Consider the following 25825-nt stretch of genomic DNA (forward strand, 5'->3'; position numbering starts at 1 on the left):
ATATGATGTCATGCAGTAACTGTCTTGTCTCAACTTTCTTTCCTCATACATCAACTTCAACATCTAGATCAAGCTTGTAGGTATTTTAAATGGAACACAAACTGACCCCATATAGCCCTTGACAGAAGTCATGGAGACATAGGCTTACCTAATTTTGAATTCTATTACAGGGCTTTTCAGTTAAGATCAATCAAACACTTGCTTGACCCTCTCTTCTGTACCATTGAGTAAGCTACATGATGGTATTACATTCCCAATCCAAATTCAAGACCTCATGTTTTCAAGAATTAACCATAGATTAAATTGACTACACTGGGTCAAAATTATTAACAACTATTTGAACTTATGACAGAATAATAATACGTTTCATTCTGTCACATGACCTTTTTGTCTTTACTTCATGGGCAAAATGGCATTACTGTTTTGGTTGACAACTACAATTTACATGGCCTACTTTCAAGACCTTAAGGACCCCCATTCTATCTCTGCTTCCTCTTTTCCTTTTTACCTACAACACTGCCTCCATTACAATGTTTTAAAACTGATTAAAAGAGCAATGTTTTACTCTTAATCAGCATCAAATATAATCTTCATACATACACAGAGAGACAACTGGACAATGATTTGGTATTGTGGCAAAGATTCATCAATGAAATAACTCTATGAAAAAGTTATCTATCCTTCAATGTATCTATTACAATTCAGCAGTGGCGTTTTTTCCCCTTTTCCTCTCCCTACTTGTATCCAGCCATTTACCCCAGCTCTTCCGAGCCATCCTGGTCACTGCTCCATCCCCTCTGCTGATCTGGGGAGGGCTGCAGACTACCACATGCCTCCTCAGATACACGTGGAGTCACCAGCCGCTTCTTTTCACCTGACAGTGAGGAGTTTCACCAGGGGGAAGTAGCATGTGGGAGGGTCATGCTATTCCCCCCAGTTCCCCCTCCCCCCTGAACAGGCGCCCCGACCAACCAGAGGAGGCGCTAGTGCAGCGACCAGGACACATACCCACATCCGGCTTCCCACCCACAGACACAGCCAATTGTGTCTATAGGGACACCCGACCAAAGCAGTGGCAGTTTTTGGCATAAGCACGTTTTAGCATAAGTGCGTTCCAGCATTATTTTCTTGTCTTCCCAGTGAATGTTTTGACCATTGCCTGTTTTTTGTGACTCTGCCTTTTGCCTGCCATTTTTGATACCTCTGCCTGAACTGATTGATTCCCGTGTACTGACCTTTTTGCCTGATTAAACTAATGGAAGCTTTTACTATCTGTGTCAGTCTGTTTTGTGGGTCCTTCGTCACTGCGAGCCTGATACCCTCCTTCTCTTTTCTCTCTGACCGTCTCTCTCTCTCTCTGTCCATCTCTCTCTCTCTCTCTCTCTCTCTCTCTCTCTCTCTCTCTCTCTCTCTAAACAAGTGTAAACTAAACAATCGTGTTGACAAACCTTGGTGAAGTCATCTGGGATTGGGAGATGATGTCAAACCTGCTGGGAGGGGTTTATACAAACCACCCATAACAAAACAGGTAGCTGACTTACAGTGGAGAATTGTACATGGGATAGTAGCAGTTAATGCTTTTCTTCCATTATTAGTCAAGGTGTGAGTGATAAATGTCTTTTTTATTTGGTCCTTAAAAAAAAACTGTTTTCCACTGTTACCTAGAGTGTGTGCGCCCGGTACCACTGTTCATGTTGTTGGAGAGTTTATTCAGTAACATAGGGGAGGTTTTCTCCAAGCACATGTCCATTCTGGGGTTTAAATATAAACAAACTGTAAACGAAAAATGTCAACTAATGAATTTTATCTTGGGACAAGCAAAAATGGCTATTTATGTAAGCAGAAAGAGGAAGATCGATGACTCAGTAGACACTGATGTAAAATTACTATTTACTAGGATGGTGAAAGCCAGGATGATGACTGATTTTAAATATTACAGAGAAATAAAAGATATCAAGCAATTCAGTGTTATTTGGGCTCATGGGGATGTGTTGTGCTCGGTACAAGACAACCAACTTGTTTTTTTTCTGGGGAGTTGATGTGATTTCTTTCTTTCTTAAGTATTTATTTATTTGTTTGTGTTTTGATGAAAATGGTTGTATCTTTTTAAATAAAAATGTTGTAATTTTTTAAAATAAAAGTTATTTTTAAAAATTTAAATTTAGAAAGACAGACAGACAGACAGACTGTCTGTCTGTCTTTCTAAATTCGCATAGAAAACCTCTTCTCCAACCTCCCCAATGTGCGTCTCACAATGGCAACTTGGCAGTTGGTTATCAAACGGCCTGAAAGTTCATTTTCAAAACTCTGCATCCGTATCTCAAAAACGATACATCGCACAGCTTAGATCTTTACATCATTAGTGTCACAATCGGTGAACATTTTGATGTATTGTGTGTTAGAATAGAGTAACAACTGAGGACATGAAAGTGATGTAAATGTGTCGAAAAGAACAAAAATCTAATCTTTTCGCTCTCAGTTAATATGGAAGTGAATATGGCAGCTGGTTAGTGCTCCTGTTGCTTTGAGGCTCATGGAGCCTAAAGTGTAAGTCCACTTCCTTCTGTACTTACATATTTGTGACCAGCACAAATGTTTCTACATTTTAGTATATAATTATGTATGTGGAGTGAAAATTGTGGGAGTGAGAGCAAGTTTAAAAGATTTTTAGACAATTTTACAGCTCCTCTCCACTCTATGCTGAGTTGTGGATGGGTTGGTAGTTATGTGTAAACAGTGCATAAAGGAGGGGGCTCTGCACACAACCATGTGGGACGCCGGTGGTCAGAATGAGGGTGGAGGATGTGTGCTGCTTGAATTTGCTGTTCATCCATGGTTTCTCATTTGGGTACACTCGGATCCTTTTGCTAACAGTGACATTGTCAGTGCAGTCGTTAATGTATGACAATACAGATGAAGTGTACCCCTCCAAGTCCGTCTGATGGGCAAATATTATTGTATAAACTATATATATTGTAAGATGGTAACATCTTACAATAACTCTGATCTTGAACATAGGAGACTGCAGTTGGTTGGTAAGGGATTTAAAACTTGTTTGGAGTTTGATTCGGATTTAGGCCATTATCTGGCTTTGTTAGGCTTAGCACTTGCTAGTTTCACTCTCTGAGCTTCAATAGGTGGCTCAGCTGAAGCGGGCTGCACCCTCTCTTGCTTCCTTTGTTCGGGTGAGCTCTTGCTAGTTTCACTTTTTGAGCTTCAACAGGTGGGGCAGCTGACGCGGGTCACGCCCTCTATTGCTTCCTTTGTTGTGAAAGATGGGGGCGGGATTTTCACTAAAAGCTTATAAGACAGATTGAACTAAACCCTGCAGAACAACCTCTGATCTTGAACACAGGGTATTGCAGTCGATTGGTAAGTGATTTGAAACTTGTTGAGATTTGATTCGGATTTAGGCCATCATCTGGCTTTGTTGGCCTGAGTACTTGCTAGTTTCACTCTTTGAGCTTCATACCCATGTAAACTGGGAATTGAAGCTCACTACCCATGTCAGCTTATACTACCCATGTAAGCTGACATGGGTAGTGCCCGCTATTGCTCCTTTTGTTGGGCTGAGCACTTGCTGGTTTGACTCTCTGAGCTTCAATAGGTGGGTCAGCTGAAGCAGGTTGCACGCTCTATTGTTTCATTTGTTGTGAAAATCAGACAGTGGGCGGGATTTTCACCAAAAGCTTATGAGAGACTGTACTAAACCCAGCAGAACAAGCTCCGATCTTCAACATGGGAAATTGCAGTTGGTTTGTAAGTGATTTAAAACTTGTTTTGAGTTTGATTTGAATTTAGGCCATTATCAGGCTTTGTTGGGCTGAGCACTTGATAATTTAACTCTATGAGCTTCAATAGGTGGGTTAGTTGATGCAGGCCGCACCCTCTATTGTTGCGGTGTGTTGGTAAGTAATTTGAAACTTGTTATGAGTTTTGATTCGGATTTAGGACTTTATCTGGCTTTGTTGGGCTGAGCACTTGCAAGTTTCACAGGTTAGGGTGATGAAGGATGGAGATGGAAATATGCTGACAAGTGAGACGAGTGTGTTGAAAAGGTGGAAGGAGTACTTTGAGGGGCTGATGAATGAAGAAAATGAGAGAGAGAGAGAAGGTTGGATGATGTGGGGATAGTGAATCAGGAAGTGCAGTGGATTAGTAAGGAGGAAGTGAGGGCAGCTATGAAGAAGATGAAGAGTGGAAAGGTGGTTGGCCCAGATGACATACTTATGACATACCTGTGATGTTTAGGAGAGATGGCAGTGTAGTTTTTAAGTAGATTGTTTAGCACACAGGAAAGTGAGAGGATGACTAAGGAGTAGAGAAGAAGTGTACTAGTACTGATTTTAAAGAATAAGGGTGATGTGCAGAGTTGTAGTAACTACAGAGGTATAAAGTGGATCAGCCACAGCAGGAAGTTATGGGAAAGATTAATGGAAGCTAGGCTATGAAGATATTGGAGGTATGCTCTGGAGAGAAGAGGAACGAAAGTCAGTAGGAGCAAGATGGAATACATATGCGTGAATGAGAGGGGGGACAGTGGAATGGTGAGGATGCAAGGAGTAGAGGTGATGGAGGCGTATGAGTTTAAATACTTAGGGTCAACTGTCCAAAGTAACCACATACCAAAGAGAGGTGAAGAAGAGAGTGCAGGCAGGGTGGAGTGGGTTGAGAAGGGTGTCAAGAGTGATTTGCGACAAAGGGGTACCAGCAAGAGTTAAAGGGAATATTTAAAGGGACGGTAGTGAGGCCAGCTATGTTATATGGTTTGGAGACAGTGGTACTGACGAAAAGACAGGAGGCGGAGCTGGATGTGGCAGAGTTGAAGATGCTAAGATTTTCATTGGGAGTGACAAGGAAAGACAGGATTAGGAATGATTATATTAGAGGGACAGCTCAGGTTGGATGGTTTGGAGACAAAGCAAGAGAGGCACAATTGAGTTGGCTTGGACATGTGTGGAGGAGGGATGCTGGGTATATTGGGAGAAGGATGCTGAATATGGAGCTGCCAGGGAAGAGGAAAAGAGGAAGACCAAAGAGGAGGTTTATGGATGTGGTGAGAGAGAACATGCAGGTGGCTGGCGTAACAGAGGAAGATGCAGAGGGCAGGAAGAGATGGAAATGGATGATCCACTGTGGCGACCCCCTCTAATGTGAAGCCGAAGGAAGGAGAAAAAGAAGTTTTAGTCTGAGGCCAAGAAAGTGCTATTAGAAGGAAGCTCAAAGATGACTGACTATAAGACTTAAATTCGACCTACTTACATCGAAGAAATGAACATAAATAATCATGATTTCTAGTCTGTGCAAATTCAATGAAATAACATGACATTAATAAATTAAAAGAAAAAGTTATTTTTCAGCTTGTTGTGCTAAACTTGTGGTTATATATTTGCCTCTTTAATGTACTATGCTTACTGAAAACTTTGATCATTATTCTATAGAAAACTATTACTTGAAGGACTGCATAGGAACATGACTGAAGCCAGCAACCTCCCCTTTTACTTGTCAAACGCAATTTGAGACATGATCATCTCAAAAAACTGTGAGCACGCCTAATATCATTGATCTTGAAGAGTAAACAATTATGACAAACAAAGTTACTGGTAAGTGCTTCGTTCATTTTATACTTAAAAATATATGAGAAATGTATTACTCTAAACATGTAACATAGCAGTCTTATATATAGAGAGAACAATTTCTATACAACATGACATGACATACCTGCATTGAGGTGGCAGTCCTTTATCTGGTACTGCAGCTCATTCTCATTAGGGATGTCTTTCCAGGTAGCAAGGAACACCTGCCGCTCTGTGGCCGACAATTAAATATGCAGTATTAAAACCAAACAATTTTTTTCCCACTGAGATCCCCCCCCTTCTTCTCTCCAATTGTAGCCGGCCAATTACCCCACTCTTCTGAGCTGTCCTGGTCGCTGCTCCACCCCCTCTGCCGATTCCGGGAGGGCTGCAGACTACCACATGCCTCCTCAGATACACGTGGAGTTGCCAGCCATTTCTTTTCACCTGACGGTGAGGAGTTTCGCCAGGGGAATGTAGCACGTGGGAGGATCACGCTATTCCCCCTGGTTCCCCCTCCCCCCTGAACAGGCGCTCTGACTGACCAGAGGAGGCACTAGTGCAGCGACCAGGACAAACACCCACATCCAGCTTCCCACCTGCAGACATGGCCAATTGTGTCTTGTAGGGATGCCCGACCAAGCCGGAGGTAACACAGGGATTCGAACCAGTGACTACTGCGTTGGTAGGCAACGGAATAGGCCGCCATGTCACATGGATGCCCCAAACCATACAATTCTTACTCAAGATGAAATACGATTCTGGATTTAGAAAAAAAGGAACTTCAGATGTCTTCTGGTGATTGACAAGGCTGGGTAATAAAACTTGTACAAAAAACTTAGCAAACTACCTAAGTACAAATCAAATACAGAAAGCACAATACTCAACACTATATTTGCTCACCAACAACCACCACTATAAAGGCAGACACCAACAGCAGGGCAGTCGTATTGGGATAACGATAAATTACCCTAGTCGGCGAGGCATATGAGATTTGTCAGTGATGTTAAGAGCACTGTGGGACAATATGTAATGATTTTCTCAGAGTTGACAAATTGTACCATACCCATTTTTCCTTCCTCAACAAAGAATATGTTGAGAGGGATCAGCCCGCTAAAGTAGAAGACATCTATGTTGTTCTTCACAGCCACCTGTGTGTGTAAAAATACAAAATACAAAACAATATATGGATTTGATATTGTCACAAGGCTGTTGCCTCAATGTTCCCTGCCTTACGGCTACAGGCAAATGATGCATTGTGGTTTTAAGTACTATCATTTTACGCAGTACCTCCTGTGTAGTTTCCGATAATATGAAGTAATCATTTCACACCCTCTTCTACATTTGGTGCAGAGGCCAAATCATTATTTCATACCTTCAGCACTAGTTTCCTAACAGGTAAAACTGAACCTACACCACACTGTGGTTGTGGATTCAGAAGCAGAGTCTTTCCTTTCACTAAAACCCTAGCAGTGGCTTGTGGAAACGTGTATGCAGGCATACTGAACAAGAGTCTGAGATGCTACCAATTTTCAAGAATCATTTTCATTTATGAAATAGCAGATACTGGCTGATTAAAAACCTGTGTAAAAGGTTAAGGATACCTGGTAACACTTTATAATGACTACACAAATGAAGCATTAGTTAATTATTAGTAACTACTCAATTCATCATTTGTAAAGCATCTGTAAAGCAAGACATGCACCAGTGGTTAGTGAGTGTGTTAATAGATGTTTATAAATACTTATTAATACTGCAATTCATGATTAATTCAGGTAGTTCTTAGTTGTTAGTTAAGCATTTTGTATGAACTCATCTAAAGTGAGGACTATCTATGCCTTACAAAGCATTTACACGAGACTGAAAGGCCAGCAGTACCTTGAGAGTCACAAAAGTCTAAAGGATCATAAGATCCTTTAGAAAGTGTAAATACATGATTAACAAACTATTTAGATGTAGCTTTGTGCATGAATTGCAGTATTAACAAGTATTTATAAAACATCTATTAACACACTAACCATTGGTGTATGTCTTACTTTACAACTGCTTTACAAACACTACACATGATGAATTCAGTAGTTACTGATACTTAACTAATGCTTCATTTGTGTAGTGTTAAAGTGTTACCAGATACCCTCTAGTCCTGATACAGTAGCCTTTGCGAGTCTGGTCAGTTGTTGCTTCTACCAAAAGGTCCTTGCGCTACTCTATAGAGATTTTACCCTACAAAAGTTGGAGGGATCTGGAATGTTTCACTGCGATGTTATGCACTATTACTTCTATGCACAAATAAACAAACATCATTAAGCACAAAAACAGCCAACATTTCTATTGTAATTCTCACTGTAACGAAATCAAAGAATAAAGAAGGGATATACTTGTTTTTAACAAAGCCTGAAAGTTTATTTTTGCAAAGGAGATGTAACTTGCATGCCACCATGGACAAGTGAAGACATATGGAGACCTGGTTGGCTAAGTAAGATAAAATTTGACAGTTTCCCAGAATGGGCCTTTACGATTTTTGTAAGGTAAAAGCTTTATAAAGCAGCACAAGATACCCCCCCCCCTTTTCTCCCCAATTGTACCCGGCCAATTAATTACCCCGCTCTTCCGAGCCGTCCCGGTTGCTGCTCCACCCCCTCTGCCGATCCCGGAAGGGCTGCAGACTACCACATGCCTCCTCCGATACATGAGGAGTCACCAGCTGCTTCTTTTCACCTGAGATTGAGGCGTTTCACCAGGGGGACGTAGCATGTGGGAGGATCACGCTATTCCCCTAGTTCCCCCTCTCCCCAAAACAGGCGCCCCGGTTGACCAGAGAAGGCGCAAGAGCAGCGACCAGGACACATACCCACATCCAGCTTCCCACCTGCAGACATGGCCAATTGTGTCTGTAGGGACACCTAACCAAGCCGGCGGTAACACGGAGATTCGACCTGGCGATCCCTGTGTTGGTAGGCAACAGAATAGACGGCTACGCTACCCAGATGCCCCAGGGCAAGACCTTTTGATAGAGGCAAGAGCCAACAGAATCAGACTCCCAAAGGGTCCTGTATTAGAGCTAAATCTAGTCCTGTCCTTGAATGACATACGATGTGGTGTGCAGATTGTTAACCTGACTTGCACTGCGTTTCAAGTGTGACATATATAATTGCCCCTGGTGACCTTGTGCTTCTTTACCTGCAAGTTATTGAGTGGGTCCATTTTCATGACTGGCCCAATGGTGTTGAGAGGGAGGGAGACGTCAATGCTCTGGCTTGGCATCAGTGCAGTGTGAATGGGCAGAGGGCTGGTGGGGATTACACCAAAACTAGATGCACAAAAGTTGAAAAATCAGTCACTGATGGTTTTAAGTAAGTACAGCTGTCCTGAATGAAAAAAGAAAACCACGATACTTAAATATGGGTGGAAGAATTTTCTCTGGCCAAAAAATAGAAAAGCCACCTCCATGTATGATAGACTTGTTACCTAATTTGTAGAATGGTACATGTTAACAAGGGTTAAGTATTGAGAACCAGTTCTGCTTTTCAACGCTACTTGTCAAATTCTGAAATCATATTTTCAGTTGCTTTCACAAGACAAATGAAATACATTGAGCACTGAAAGAAGTTTAAAAAAAAAGTTTTACTCAACTTCCAGGACCTAATGTTCTAATCAATGGTTTTGTCTACTGTTCCAACTTAACGTTTCAGACCCCTTCACAACTTGATTCCTCAAAAGTGATGAGCAGGGGCAGAGCAACTAATCCATACTAACGTGTAAATAAGTGTAATAAAATGATGAACAATAAAAGGATGTTTGTAAAGTTAATATGCTAATAGTTCTCCTAGAGTGCCACCTTGTTGTGGTGGAGAAGCTTGCGTATACCAATGATCGCAAGAGCTATGCCGTCCAGAGATTGGCTCCTGGTAGGGTCACTCAAGGTGGATAAGTCAAGGGGGAGGTTCCAGAAGAAGTGCAATCCAAAAAAGACCTCAACGGCAGAACTGGTGGAAGATGTCTTCAGGTCACAATGCCAGTGGAGGCGGATGAAGGCTGCAACAGAGGGTGGTCCCCAATCATCTTGGTTCTCCATGCCATTGAACTCTGGCCACCCCCTGCTAAGGACCATGTGGTGGCTGCAAGCGCATCAGCCTCTCCATGTAAACACCTTTCACGTGCAGGCATCCTCCCACAAGGATCAACCCATAAACATCCTGGGTCAAAGCCCTGTGGCATTCAGGAAGAGGTGACGGGGGCAGGACAGTGAAGTCTGGCAGCCCCTAGCTACAACCTGGCACACAGGAGACGGGTGTATGATCAGTTGCTAAAACCATGGGACTAAGGCAGAGGGGCTTTTCTGCTGCTGAACCCATGACTAAGAGAAGTCCAGGATGTGGATGCCATCAGGAAGATGAAAATTGACAAGGCTGCTTGTTAAGGTTAGTTAATTTATTCAACTACACTAGTGTAAACCGTTTCTTTAAATATGTAGACTAGTTTTTAGTTAGTATTTTTGGTGTCCTATTGCATATAAATGCCTGATTAAACAGTTCTTGTATATAAATATTTTATCACTGTGGTGTCTAACTTCTGTAAAGAATTAAGTCAGTTTGTCATTTGCTTCATCACTCTGTCTGTAACCCCTTCTCTCCCATGTAACATTATTTCAGATATATACAGATAGGTATTCAAATAAAAATGCCTTCTTCAAGTTCTAGCTACTTTCCTTGCAGAAGAGTTTGCAATGTTGGTTATACTGTGTGTGATTCTCCCGTGCGTTACGTCCTCCTGGCAAAACTTCTCACTGTCATGTGAAAAGAAGTGGCTGGCGACTCCACATGTATCGGAGGAGGCATGTGGTAGTCTGCCCAGATCGGCAGAGGGGGTGGAGCAGTGACTGGGATGGCTTCGAAGAGTGGGTTAACTAGCCAAATACAATTGGGAGAAAAGGACCCCCCCCCCAAAAAAAAAGAACTGGCTGCTCTGTAAGCAGTTTGTTCCAGGGCAGAAAAGTGTGGCGCATAAACCATTTGTCAACCCAACAAAGATATTTCTGCCTCCTCTTCATGTAAAACTCGGATTGATGAACATTTTTGTGAAAGCAATGAACAAAGAAGGTGATGGATTTTACTATTTGAGACAGATGTTTCAAAGAATAACCGATGCCAAGATTAAGGAAGGCATTTTTGTTGGTCCACATATCAGACAGGTCATCAATAACAGGGAGTTAGAAGATATACTAGTGGGGCCAGAGAAAATAGCATGGAAGGCATTTAAGGATGTTGTTGAGAATGTTCTTGGCACCTACGGAGCACCAAACTACACTGAGCTCCTTGACAACATGCTTAAAGCATACAAAACCATGAAGTGCAAAATGTAATTGAAAATTCATTTTCTGCAACACACTTGGACTTCTTCCCTACTGATCTTGGTGCAGTCAGTGACGAACATGGTGAAAGGTTTCACCAGGACATTGCGACCATGGAAAAGAGGTATCAGGGCAACTGCATTCCATCAATGCTGGCTGACTATTGTTGGACACTGACACGAGAGGCACCAGACGCTGAGTACAAATGAAAATCAGCTGCAAAAAATGTTAAGCTCAGTTGAACTATGTGATTAAACATGTTAAATTCAATAAAAGTTATTTTAATGTTTCTCCAAATTCCTACGTAACACAGCACATGTTCAGCTTGACATTGTCTATCATAATCTCTCTTTTTTTTCAGGAAGCAAAACGTTTGAAAAACTTTGTTCTTCAGTGTAACAGCTGTCATATGTTGTTGTTATGACTCAACAAGGGTTATTGGGTGTCTTGGTGTTAAAGCTGACCATGCAGACAGCTGTGCTTCAAGCAGCCATCCAAGGTTGATGGGTGGGTGCTCCCTTGTATGGATGCTGTGTTTGATTTCATCCCAAAGGTGCTCATGTTCAGGGGATTATGGTGGCTAAGTCATTAATGTCATTTATTCATTCATTCATTCATCTTCAGCTACTTCTCCGGGGTCAGGTCACAGTGGCAGCAAGTTAAGTAGGGCACTCCACACATCCCTCTCCCCAGCAACACCCTCCAGCTCCTCCTGGGGGATCAGGCATTCCCTGGCCAGATTGGACATGTAGTCCCTCCAGCGAGTTCTGGGTCTACCCCGGGGTCTCCTCCCAATTGGTCGTGCCCGGTAAACCCCCAAAGGAAGGCGCCCAGGGAGCATCCTAATCAAATGCCTGAACCACCTCAACTGGCTCCTTTCAATGCAAAGGAACAGCGGCTCTACTCTGAGCTCCCTCCGGATGTCCGAGTTCCTCACCCTATCTCTAAGGCTGAGCCCAGACACCCTACGGACGACAATCACTTCAGCCACTTGTATCTGCAATCTCACCCTTTCGGTCACTACCCAAAGTTCATCAGCATAGGTGAGGGCTGGAATGAAGATTGACTGGTAAATTGAGAGCTTTGCCTTCTAGCTCAGCTCCCTCTTCACCACAATGGTCCAGTACAACGTCCACATTACTGCTGATGCTACACCAATCTGCCTGTCAGTCTCCCGCTTCATCCTACCCTCACTCGTGAACAAGACCCTGAGAAACTTGAACTCCTTCACTTGAGGCAACAACTCATCCACAACTCTGTGAGAACAAACTCTCTCTCCTCTGTCCTGATACTCCTGGACCTGTCAGCTGTGTTCGACACAGTGAACCACTAGATCCTCCTCTCTACCCTCGAGAGGCTGGGTGTCACAGGCTCTGCACTCTCAATGTTTGCATCCTATCTGACGGGTCGCTCCTACCAGGTGACATGGAGGGGATCTGTGTCGGAGCCTCACAGACTGACAACAGGCATTCCACAGGGATCGGTTCTGGGTCCTCTCCTTTTCTCCCTGTACACGACATCCCTGGGTTCTGTTATTCGCTCACATGACCTCTCTTACCATTATTATGCCAATGGCACCCAGCTCATCTTGTCCTTTCCTCCCTCTGACACACAAGTAGAGACACGCTTTGGTGAGTGCTTGACTGACATCTCAGAATGGATGGCAAGACACCACCTGAAGCTCAATCTGGACAAGACAGAGCTGATGTTCCTCCCGGGGAAAGGCTGCCCGCTCCGAGACCTGGCCATCACCATTGACAACACCGGGTGATGCCAACTCGGACTGCGAGGAATCTGGGTGTGATAATGGACGACCAACTGTTGTTTGCTGCAAACGCTGCATCGGTTGCTCGCTCCTGTAGATTTCTCTATAACATCACGAGGATTTGCCCATTCCTCACCGACGAGACAGCACAGGTGTTCATCCAGGCTCTGGTCATCCCCCGGCTGGACTACGGCAATTCCCTCCTTGCTGGCGCCCCGGCGTCGGCCATCAGACCTCTGGAGCTTGTTCAGAAAGCTGCAGCTCGTCTGGTGTTCAACTGCCCTAAGTTCTCCCACACAACTCCCCTTCTCATGTCCCTACACTGGCTCCCAGTAGCTGCTTGCATCCAGTTTAAGACTCTGGTGCTAGCTTACAGGGCAGTGAAAGGAACAGCTCCTTCCTATCTCCAGGCCAAGGTCAAGCCCTACACCCCCGCCCAACCACTTCGCTCTGCTGCCTCAGGAAGCCTAGTTGCCCCGTCGCTCAGAGGCCCCTGCTGCCAATTGACCCAGTCACGGCTCTTTTCTGTCTTGGCCCCACAGTGGTGGAATGAACTCCCCACTGATGTCAAGACAGCGGAGTCGCTGCCCATCTTTTGGCGCAGGTTGAAAACTCACCTCTTCAATAACTACTACCCTGTTACTTGTTCTTAGCACTTATTGTATTCACTCATTTAAAAAAAAAAAAATTCTTTCTTGCGCTTTTACTTTAGCACTGGTTTTGCTCTTAGATGCTTGTTTAGATGCATTTATAACCTTTGATGACTAGTAGTTCTCCTGATTTCCTACGTTAAATGCACTTATTGTACACTCACTGGCCACTTTATTAGGTACACCTTGCTAGTACCGGGTTGGACCCCCTTTTGCCTTCAGAACTGCCTTAATCCTTCATGGCATAGATTCAACAAGGTACTGGAAACATTCCTCAGAGAGTTTGGTCCATATTGACATGATAGCATCACGCAGTTGCTGCAGATTTGTCGGCTGCACATCCATGATGCGAATCTCCTGGTCCACCACATCCCAAAGGTGCTCTATTGGATTGAGATCTGGTGACTGTGGAGGCCATTTGAGTACAGTGAACTCATTGTCATGTTCGTGAAACCAGTCTGACATGATTCGAGCTTTATGACATGGCGCGTTATCCTGCTGGAAGTAGCCATCAGAAGATGGGAACACTGTGGTCATAAAGGGATGGACATGGTCAGCAACAATACTCAGGTAGGCTGTGGCGTTGACACGATGCTCCATTGGTACTAAGGGGCCCAAAGTGTGCCAAGAAAATATCCCCCACACCATTACACCACCACCACCAGCCTGAACCATTGATACAAGGCAGGATGGATCCATGCTTTCATGTTGTTGACGCCAAATTCTGACCCTACCATCTGAACGTCGCAGCAGAAATCGAGACTCATCAGACCAGGCAACGTTTTTCCAATCTTCTATTGTCCAATTTTGGTGAGCCTGTGCGAATTGTAGCCTCAGTTTCCTGTTCTTAGCTGACAGGAGTGGCACCCGGTGTGGTCTTCTGCTGCTGTAGCCCATCTGCCTCAAGGTTCGACGTGTTGTGCGTTCAGAGATGCTCTTCTGCATACCTCGGTTGTAATGAGTGGTTATTTGAGTTACTGTTGCCTTTCTATCAGCTCGAACCAGTCTGGCCATTCTCCTCTGACCTCTGGCATCAACAAGGCATTTTCGCCCACAGAACTGCCGCTCACTGGATATTTTCTCTTTTTCGGACCATTCTCTGTAAACCCTAGAGATGGTTGTGCGTGAAAATCCCAGTAGATCAGCAGTTCCTGAAATACTCAGACCAGCCCGTCTGGCACCAACAACCAATGCCACGTTCAAAGTCACTTAAATCACCTTTCTTCCTCATTCTGATGCTCGGTTTGAACTGCAGCAGATCGTCTTGACCATGTCTACATGCATAAATGCATTGAGTTGCTGCCATGTGATTGGCTGATTAGAAATTTGCGTTAACGAGCAGTTGGACAGGTGTGCCTAATAAAGTGGCTGGTGAGTGTAGAATATCAAAATGCTGTTTCTCTCAGAAAAACAAGACAACAAGTGTTTAAAAATACAAAAAGAAAAGAAAAAAGTACCAAGAATTTAAATGTAAGTAAAGCTGGGGATCGGGGGGGGCAATAACAATGAACAGATCAAGAACAAAAATTAATGATAACAACATAATGCAAAAAGTAACACAACGATGTGGAAGTAAAACTTCACCTACAGGATGAGTAAGAAGCAGCAGTTTTGGAGTAGTATTTTGTACAAAGTGGGTGATGCTGAGTGTAGGTGTGTGTGCGTATATGTTTGTATAAGGCTGGTGCTGTTGGACATGTAGGGGGTGGAATGGGCAAATTACAGCCCAGACTTTTTGGAGGCAGAGGGGAAAGAGTTCAGCATCCTGACAGCCTGATGGATGTAGCTGTTACCCAGTCTTGTAAGCTCAGAGGCTCCGGTATCTTCTTCCAATGGGAGGGGTCACTCGCAATGTGGGTTGCTTTGTGGGATATGCGGGTGTTGTAAATGTCCAGGAGGGAGGGCAGTGAGGCACCAGTGATCTTCCCAGCTGCGTTCACTGTGCACTGAAGGGTCTTTCAGTTGGAGGCAGTACAGCTCCCAAACCAAACAGTGATGCAGCTGGTCAGAATGTTCTCAATGATGCCTTGGTGGAAGTAGCACATGATGGGCGCTGGGGCTCTTGCTCTCTTTAGCTTCCGGAGGATGTAGAGATGCTGCAGGGCTTTCTTGGCCAGTGATGCAGTGTTGTTAGTTGTTGTTAGGAGAGGTCCTCAGTGATGTACACACCCAGAAATTTGGTTTTGCTCACCTGTTCCACAGCAGTACCATTGATGGTCAGCAGGGGGTGTTAAGTGTGGGCTCTCCGGAGGTCAATAACAATCTCCCTTGTTTTCTCTACGTTTGGGGAAAAACTGTTATCTTTGCACCATATGGCCATTTGCTTCACCTCATTCCTGTAGTATGTTTTGAAACTGTTGCTGATGAGACCCACCACAGTTGTTTCATCAGCCAATTTGACAAAGTGGTTGGAACTGTAATTTGGTGCAGAGTCATGAGTCAGCAGGGTGAAGCTTTAAGCTTCTCACAGCTTTAAGTTTCTCATAGCAAAAACCTCCTCCTCTCTCAAATGGGATGAAGACTCGATCTGCATCATCAACAAAACCAAAGATTCTTTTTCCTGCACCAGATCAAAAAGTTTGGGTTGTCTAGAAAGGGGATGCTGCAGTTCTACAGTGCTGCAATAGAAAGTGTTCTCACCTTTTCCATATCTGTGTGCTATGGCAACTCCACAGCTCAGCAGAGGAAGCAGCTGGACAGAATGGTTTGCTCCGTTTCAAAAATCATCACCTGCAAACTCATCCCCATCTCTGACATCTTCGAGACCCACGTTCAGTGTAACGGTCTAAAAATACTACAGGACGCCACACACCCTGCCAACCCCCTCAAAAAGGCCCATAACGGTGTTTAACAGCAGAGAAAAGACTCTAAATGATATTTTTTTCAACCTGAAATATGATGACTTCCTAGAGTAACTGCAACATTAGAAAAAGTGAAACACTGTTTTTTGTTTGTTTTTTTTTATTTTCATGAAAGCTGTACACCACTAGGGTACTACGATTGTCTTAGGGTCATGTTTGGGTCATATTTGACCCTATAAAAACGAGCGGTGTCCACTGATTAAATGCAGTCTTTCTGCACTGTGAAGAGGGAAAACCCAGATAGTCACAGAGTTTGTGATGAATGACAGGTTGTTTCTTTGTGCAAAATAGATTTGAGGTTTAAAATTAAATTAAGTTGCTTTAATTTAGAGGTTTAATGAAGGCGGGTCATAAATGACCCTTAAGACAAGGGCAGTATACAGAACGTGTGGACAACACATTAAGTCCTGTAAGTTTTGAGGTTGAGCCTCCATGGATCAGACTTGTTTTCCCAGCACATCCCACAGATGCTCGATCAGACTGAGCTCTGGGGAATTCGGAGGACAAAGCAACACCTTGAACTGTCTGTCATGTTCCTCAAACCATTCCTGAACAACTTTATGTAATGTGGCAGAGCACATTATCCTGCTGGAAGAAGCCACTGCCATCAGGAAAACCGTTGCCATGAAGGGATGTCATCTCCAAAAATGTTTAGGTAGTTGATACGTGTCAGAGTATCATCCACATGAATGCCAGGACTCAAGATGTACCAGCAGAACAATGCCCAGAGCAGCACACTGCCTCCGCCGGCTTGCCTTCTTCCCATAGTGCATCCTGGTGCCATCTCTTTCCAAGGTAAATAACGCACACGTACACAGCCATCCACATGATGTAAAAGAAAATGTGATTCATCAGACCAGGCCACCTTCTTCCATTGCTCCATGCTCCAGTTCTGACGCTCTGTGCCCATTGCAAGCACTGTCGGTGGTGGACAGAGGTCATCATGGGCACTCTGACTGGTCTGTGGCTACGCAGCAAGCTGCAATGCACTGTGTACTGACACCTGTCTATCACAGCTAGCATTACCTTTTTCAGCAATTGGAGCTACAGTAGCTCTTCTGTGGAGTCGGAGCTATCCTTCGCTCCCCACATGCATCAATGAGCCTTGGGTGCCCCTGACCCTGTCGCCGATTCACCAGTTGTCCTTCCTTGGACCACTTTTGGTAGATACTGACCACTGCATACCAGGAACACCCCCACACGACCTGCTGTTTTGGAGATGCTCTGACCCAGTCGTCTAAACATCACAGTTTGGCCCTTGTCAAAGTCCCTCAAATCCTCACACTTGCCCATTTTTTCTGCTTACAACACATCACATTCAACAACAGACTGTTCACTTGCAGCCTAACATATCCCACCCCTTCACAGGTTACATTGTAACGAGATAATCAATGTTTAAAACTTACTTGTCGGATTGGCTGATTGGTGTATATCTGTGTTTGTGTGCCTAAATCTACTGTGTAAAAGGGAAAAAAATGCAGTGTGTACCCTTCATATCTGCCATCTTGCCTCTCTGACCTGTTTTTGTTGAATTGGATGGCGAAGTCAGTCATGTGTTGCAGTGCTTTGTTGGTAAAGGTCATGTCCATATACATGTGGCCCTGGCGGCGAGAGAAGGTTCCAGAAATCTCCAGCCCTTTGGCCTTCACAGCGGGCAGCCAGACCTAGCAAAAATATTCAACAGAAATTAACTCTACTGGGCACATTAAAGATTAACTAAACCCTAGATCATTTTAGTGAGCTTGCTGACATCTACAGGTTAAAAACCATATAAAGGTTTTTAAAAAAAGAAGTTAAAATGGCAGGCTGGTCTTGGTATTCTGTGATGTTAGCATAGCAGGATAAACAAAGTAGCAGTTAATAACATTAATAATGGGTCTGTTTGATTTAGGTGTTCCAGCTCACCTATCAGCACTGAGACAGAAAAACAGAGAGAGCAAGTGTCCACAACTGTCAATAGTACTGTCAATGCTGCTTCTTTTTTTTAGACCCCCCCCCTTTCTCTCCCCAATTGTATCTGGCCAATTACCCCACTCTTCAGAGTCATCCTGATCATTGCTCCACCCCCTCTGCTGATCCAGGGAGGGCTGCAGACTACCACATGCCTCCTCCAATACACGTGGAGTCACCAGCCGCTTCTTTTCACCTGACAGTGAGGAGTTTCACCAGGGCGACGTAGCACGTGGGAGATCATGCTATTCCCCCCAGTTTCCCCTCCCCCCAAACAGGCGCCCCGACCAACCAGAGGAGGCGCTAGTCCAGTGACCAGGACACATACCCACATCCAGCTTCCCACCCGCAGAAACGGCCAATTGTGTCTGTAGGGACACCTGACCAAGCCGGAGGTAACACAAGGATTCGAACCGGTGATCCCCGTGTTGGTAGGCAATGGAATAGACCGCTACACTACCCAGACGCCCAGTAACAACCCTTTTAATGCATTTCATTAGTTTTAAGAAGGCTACTGAAACTATGCTTTCCAAACAGCTTCAAAACTCTTATTTCTTAATGAACAGCCACTTCCTGTAAAAAACAAAAAAAAAACAAAAAAAAAAACTTTCAACAGGGAGAAACAATAGGAAGAAACCTCAGGGAGAGCAAGAGGAGGGATCTCTCTTTCAAGAAGCACAATGTGCAATGGACGTTATGTTTACACAATTTACACAATACAACACGCAAAGAGGATAACAGAATTACAATGGAATTATTAGAAAAGTCATGGAATTTACTTGATAAATGAGTGTTGTAATTTTTGAGTATCATAAGCGGCTTGAGTTATGTAGGAGTTTCCATCTGATAGCAGTCTGCACAGGCGACTTAACCTCCTCTCCAGAAGAAACATCTACCAGTGTTACTTCTGAAGTTCAAAGCAGAATCATGAAGTGTGCCTTTAATCCAGCACATTGCCAGGGCTTCCGCATGGTGTAGCAGTCTATTTTGTTGCCTACCAACAAGGGGATCGCTGGTTCGAATCCCCGTGTTACCTCCGGCTTGGTCGGGCGTCCCTACAGACACAATTGGCCGTGTCTGTGGGTGGGAAGACAGATCAGGGTATGTGTCCTGGTCGCTGCACTAGCGCCTCCTCTGGTCGGTTGGGGTGTCTGTTCAGGGGGGAGGGTGAACTGGGGGGAATAGCGTGATCCTCCCAAGGGCTACGTCCCCCTGGCGAAACTCCTCACTGTCAGATGAAAAGAAGCGGCTGGCAACTCCACATGTATCAGAGGAGGCATGTGGTAGTCTGCAGCCCTCCCTGGGTCGGCAGAGGGAGTGGAGCAGCGACCGGGATGGCTCAGAAGAGTAGGGTAATTGGCCAGATGCAATTGGGGAGAAAAAGGGTGGGGGGACCCCCAAAAGAAGCACTTTAGACTTTTTGGAACTTTAGTTTTATACAACCCATGCCAGCAATGTATTTTTTTTAAAGAATATATTTCCAAATTGAAATTTTACAGCATGAGAGTTCATACCTTTAGCATGACATTAATACATTCCTTTTTGGCTGCATCCGTCAGCTGTAACACTGATTCACTGGTAATTATTGGCTGTAAAATTTTAATTTTAAGGCGCCTCCGTGGCCGGGTGGTTGGAGCGCGTGCCACATGGCTGCATGGTCACAACCGTTGCTGATTCGGATCCAGCTGGCAACCTTTGCTGCATTTCTGGCCCCTCTCTGTCTACCCATTCCCTGTCTGCCTCCACTGTCACTAGCTAATAAAGGTACAAAAAAAATACCAAAAAGTAATTCTTCATAATATTACCTTGAACCATATTTCCCTTTCAGTTATCCTTGATTTTGCAACTATGTGCGATAAATATTCAACCAAGATAATCACTTTATGGTTAACTGGAAACGTTTATTTCAAACCCTGGAGTATTTCCTTCTAAAGTGTAGGTCAAGTTCAACTGACTTGCCATTACACAAGACACAAGATTACACAATGAAATGAAGTTGTGGCCCTCCATGCAGTAGGGTTGGTTATCATTTGCATTTTAATGATTTCGATTCCGATTCTGCTTATCAGTTCCAGCTCTTAACAATTCTTAATTCCGATTCCTCGAGGGGCGGGGTCAAAATGAGTCACATTCTTATGTCAGAGGGAAAAAAAACTTATTTTAGAAACCTTTACATACCTTTCATAAACTGTATAAAGTTAATTGTGAATATGAATATGATTGAATATGACTATAATGGTTTGATAGCGTGTGTGAGTGTAGCTGAGAATTATGTAGTGTAGTTGAGAATTATGGCCTACACGGCCATAATTCATAATACAGAGGGCGTGTAGGCCATAGTTCTCAGCTACACTCTCTCACACACTATCTAGCCCTGTGATGGTCTGGCAGCCTGTCCAGGGTGTCTCCCCACTTGCCGCCCAAATACTGCTGGGATGGGCTCCAGCATCCCCATGACCCTGAGTAAGGATAAGCAGTTTGGATAATAAATGAATGAATGGATGAATGAGTATAATAATTTATATGTAAATTAATTTCATAAAGTTTAATTTGGTTACTGTAATCAAATTATATGATTCGGTAATAATCCATTAATTACTTTTTTCAGTCACTGTAATGTAACTGTAACATGGAAACCCGCCAAAATGATAATACAGCAACAGTCTAAAAAGCAATTAATTGACAGTTGCAGCCCATGTGGGTATTGATGAGAGAGAAGTAGCTAGGAACGTCTGTGTGAATGTTCATCTACAAAAAAAGACATTACAGTATTTGCACAAATTTGATGCAGTTTTAAGCAATTTGATCAAGTATCACTAGTTTGCTGTCTCGCTGTTAAGAATAAGACAAATGTGGGTCCGTCGTGGTGTAGCCGTCTAAGCATCGGCTTTGTGTTGATGCAGTTGCCCACCGGGGACTGGGGTTCACGCCTCGGTCTCGTCAGATCCGACTATGGCCGGATTCCATGAAGCAGCAATAATTGGCAACGCTGTCTTCGGGAGGAGGGTGGAGTCGGCTTGTGTTCGTCACATGAATGCGTCTCTGTGTGTCGGAAAAAGCAGTGGTTCGGCCTGGATTCGCCTTGTTGTGAAAGTGGCGAGGCGTCTCCTTCGAGACTGCCGACTGGCCAAAGCATGCAGTATGAGGGTGGGTGTTTGAACTAAGAATGGGGAGCGATTGGCCACTAAATTGGGAGAAAAAGGGAAAAATCAGAAATAAATTTATATATATATATATAAAAAAAGAACAAGACAAACGTTATTTAATGTTCACTTTCCCGACTGTGATGAGGTGCCGGCTGTTGGCTGAGGGTAGACTGAGGAGGACAAGGCATGTGAGGGAGAGGGAGACCGGCGCAACACGTCATACACGGTACACTCAATATGTATACCATGCTGGCGAAGGGGTTTTGTCATTTTAGTAGTGCATCCTCCCTTGCATGAAATAAGGTTGGCACAGGTGTTGCACTGTGCAAACCCGTCGTTTTTTCAAACAACATGAAGCCCCGTTTTTGAGTGCTTGCTGCGGTCCATGATGGTGCACAGCTCCGATCACACTTGTGTGCTCGCACCTTATTGATCTTCCCCACAAAACAAAAACAAAATGTATTGCTTTGCGCAACGTCGCCCAGTCCAGAAAGAGCACAAGTGTTTTAGCTTAGGAGACAGGAAGACATGCATGCAAACTCGCATGACTATAGGTGCAGTCACGCAGACGGATAGCCAGGTCCTGGAACTGAAACTAAAACTACTGGGAAGGAAATTTGCTTAGGAACCGATAAGCAGAATCGAAATTAAAATGTCTTTATGATTCATTTGGAATCGGAATTTTGGAACAGGTTCTAACTTGGAAACAGTTCTTGATGCCCAACCCTACCCTCCAGTGCTACATCACACATAGTAATAAATAGCAAAAGGACAAATGTAAAAAATACAAGGTTTAGTTTGTTTGGGTATATCTGAACACATCAGTTGCACTTGAATGTGGACCAAACATCATTTACTTTTTAAACAGAATTTCAAGTTTAATTTTAGTATGAATGTTGGGCTTATGTTGTGTGTACTTACTGTTTTAGGGGCCACATAGCCTCCAGTGGTGATGGCCATGCCTGTGGAAAGCTCAAACAGGTCATTTAGACCGCTGCTGAGAGCCGCAGGTGCTGGTGTTGGTGATGGAGCAAATGTATTGGGGACAGATGAGGGGATGAAGTTCTGTCCCACCTGAATTGGTAATACCAAAATCACAGACATAAAATAAACAGGTCTGAGCACCAAGTAGTGATCTGAGATCATAAAGAAATCCATAATTCAAGTTTAAATCTTCCCATCTTTGACAAGCATTTGGGGAGTGGTTGTTGCAGATACGTCAGATAAGGACTATCAAATATTTAATACCTGCAACTGAGCAAAGATTAAATTTATTCTTTTGGTGCGGTCTTTCTAAGATCACTTTAAGTTCAAATCATTCAGTCAAGTATGTACACTACATGAACTCAGCTGCACACTACATTAGAAATAATAATACAATAACAATAAATTGAGTTTGTATAGCACTTAGTACAAAAAGTTTGCCAACAAACAGGAGTCATGGCACACTTCCAACCGGGCCACGGTGCTGAGCATTTCTGGTTTGAAAGCAATTTAAGTATGTTTAAAACACAATGAAGAAACAATGACAAGATGTAATGTGCTGTTAATGGTGGGATGTTTTCACTGACGTAAAGGTCCAAAAACCGGTTCATCAGAGAGACAGGGCAAAATGGAACAAAGTCAGAAGTTTAAAGCAATTTTGTCCATGAGACTCAAAACTCATGACGACAAATTCACCACTCTCATTGGTTCATGTTGCACTTTTCTCATTCAGGAACATTATCTCATGTTAACCATACGTTTGGGTAAGGTGACGTCCACTGGACCTGGTACAATGCAACAACGCTGTGGATTCTAGTTTAAACTTTTTTTTAAAGAGTTTTCTATAACTCCTCCAAAAATAAACAAAGCAAAGTTTCACCTAGTATTTTTGAACCAGTTTTTTCTACTCTTTGTGGCTTAATTTTTCCTAATCAAAGGCAAGCAAGATTTGTTTTTTTTTTTGGATTTCCCCCCCTTTTCTCCCCAACTGTACCCGACCAATTACCCCACTCTTCCGAGCCATCCCGGTCACTGCTCCACCCCCTCTGCCGATCCAGGGAGGGCTGCAGACTACCACATGCCTCCTCCGATACATGTGGAGTCACCAGCCGCTTCTTTTCACCTGACAGTGAGGAGTTTCACCAGGGGGACGTAGCGCATGGGAGGATCACGTTATTCCCCCCAGTTCCCCCTCACCCCGAACAGATGCCCTGACTGACCAGAGGAGGCGCTAGTACAGCGACCAGGACACATACCCACATCCAGCTTCCCACCTGCAGACACGGCCAATTGTGTCTATAGGGACACCTGACCAAGTCGGAGGTAACACAGGGATTCGAACTGGCGGGTTGGTGGGCAACGGAATAGACCGCCACGCCACCTGGACGCCCCCAAGGCAAGCAAGGTTAAAAGTGAAATGTGTCTAAGTGAAGTGGGACATGTCAACAGGGCATTCATCTCTGGTGGGTCAAGGTCAAATCTGGTGGGTTCCAGTGAGTATTATTGTCTAGAAGCATGCAGCATGCAGATTGGGCGGCAGACGGCTGAACAGAAGGGCTTAACTTACTGCAGGACTTCCCCCAACACCTCCGCCTAGGTCTCCCCCAAGCTACGAGAGAGAAGACAGGCCCCCATAAACAGCATCCAAACACAACAGACAGATACAGAAAGACAAAGGAGAGAGAGAGAGAGAGAGAGAGAGAGAGAGAGAGAGAGAGAGAGAGAGAGAGAGAGAGAGAGAGAGAGAGAGAGAGAGAGATCGTCTTAGCAACAGGAACCTGTAGAGTAACCCTCACTTTCTGGTGACCTGAAACCTCATCATGGTATTTTAAAAATGAAGATAACATTGTAAAATCTGCAACAACCACAGGATAATCAGGAAGTTCAGCTGGTCCATTGACTTAGAGAAGCAGGAATATGGGAAACATGTTGAAAGATAATAAAAACACAAGTCTTTAAAAAGTTGCGTCATTCTAGAGAGCTACAATAATTATGCAAGACGTAGATGATTAACATGTTAATGTACTAAAGATGACTTTTTTCAAGGTTTGAACTTGTTTGCCAGTCCAAGGTCAAATGTATGGTTGAAAATATGTCATGTACCTATTGGAAATAAAGTCTCCACAAGAACACAATGGTGTTTTGTGTTGCACTCAATAAGAGATGTAATCAAATTTGCAGCAAAGACCAAAAAAAAGAAGCAAAATAAGACACTTCAAGTTAAATTAAGGTATCGTTACGGTAAATCTAGTTGTCCCTATCAGTCTAACAGTAATGGAAACAGCCAGATGAATGATGGAAAACCCGTCAAAATCTGTGTACACCCATGTTGTGAAAAGCGGGACGGACAGAGGGCCATGCTTTACAGGATGGACCGCAACCAATGGTTGCAGATCTTCCCAGTGCCACTAAAAATAAAATAAAATAAAGTAACTGGTCACACCAGTCCAATTTGACTCTTGTTGGTCTGACAGTCTATTCTGCTGATTTTGTGTGCATTATTTCAATAATTCTGTTTAGGTTATGCAACTGGCTGAATTTGTTTGTTTCCCACACCCCCTGAACTCAAAACTATGACAATGTTCCCCCGAATGCAAAAAGGTAGCCAACTAGAGCATGCAGATTATCACTCATGGCAAAAGGTGTAGGCCCACAAAAGCCTGCTCGTTTTCTGGTAAGAAAAATGCCCAACCACTTACTGCACCTACAATACCCATGCCACCTTTGTATCTCTTGTATCTTTGTATCTAATAGACTTAAAGCTGATAGACACTTAAAAAATAGCAAATATGATAACATCATACAAGCATGCCGTTTTTACTATCTGTAAATCAAGCACAAGAGATTGCAACAGCTGCATCATTGCATGTTTCATGGACCCTTGCTAAAGCTAAGAAGCCATTCACTGATCCAATCCAATTCACTGTTCCGCTTCCAATGTGGGAAGATGGCGGCGCGAACTTACGTTTGCGGAGGTCTCACCCATGCAGTGCCTTTGTCCACATCCACCTCTGCGTCTATTTGTGTCTTCATTTGATGGCTGGGAGAGCTGGTGCTGGATTGGCTGGGAGAGCTTGGTCTGCTGCATCTTGTGGGCCCAGGGACCACGGCCCTGCCCGGAGCTGCGCCCGAACAAGAAACATCGAGGGCGGTCTGACAGGACGCGGAAGCAGGGCAGGTAAAGCTAACTGCTAGCCCATGCAGACCGGCACATCCAATAACACCGAGGGCGGTCTGGTGGTGACCTCGCCTAGCGTTGACTGCGTTTTTGGTGTCGTCGTGTGGAGTGCGGGGAGGTGTGTCGAGGGTGTCTGGCTGGGAGAGCTGGTGTTGGATTGGCTGGGGGAGCTTGGTCTGCTGCATCCAGTGGGCTCAGTGACCATGGCCCTACCCGGAGCTGCGCCCGAAGAGGAAACACTGAGGGCAGTCTGACAGGACGTGGAAGCGGGGCAGGCTAAATTAACTGCTAGCCCATGCAGACCGGCAGTTCTGAGTCATCCTGGCTGGTGTTCATTCTCTTGGAGAGTGTTTTTTTGTTGCTTA

At 44.1% G+C, this 25825-nt stretch overlaps 1 protein-coding gene across 2 annotated transcripts in view; it reads right to left on the minus strand.

The window, feature by feature from the left end:
* Window positions 1-25825, minus strand: part of LOC130131992 (AP-1 complex subunit beta-1) — a 112996-nt gene that overhangs the window by 23318 nt on the left and 63853 nt on the right. Inside the window, exons 15-20 of one of the 2 annotated variants that reach the window (XM_056301714.1) lie at window positions 23850-23891; window positions 22220-22372; window positions 17721-17866; window positions 8757-8886; window positions 6643-6727; window positions 5722-5808 (exon numbers count right to left, since the gene is read on the minus strand). In XM_056301714.1, the coding sequence (XP_056157689.1) occupies window positions 5722-5808; window positions 6643-6727; window positions 8757-8886; window positions 17721-17866; window positions 22220-22372; window positions 23850-23891 (643 nt within the window). Of the gene's footprint in view, window positions 1-5721; window positions 5809-6642; window positions 6728-8756; window positions 8887-17690; window positions 17867-22219; window positions 22373-23849; window positions 23892-25825 lie in introns of both variants that reach the window. The other variant, XM_056301713.1, reaches the window with a different exon arrangement.

The sequence above is a fragment of the Lampris incognitus genome, unplaced genomic scaffold (genome assembly GCF_029633865.1).
Source record: "Lampris incognitus isolate fLamInc1 unplaced genomic scaffold, fLamInc1.hap2 H_4, whole genome shotgun sequence".
NCBI classification, from domain to species: Eukaryota; Metazoa; Chordata; class Actinopteri; order Lampriformes; family Lampridae; genus Lampris; species Lampris incognitus.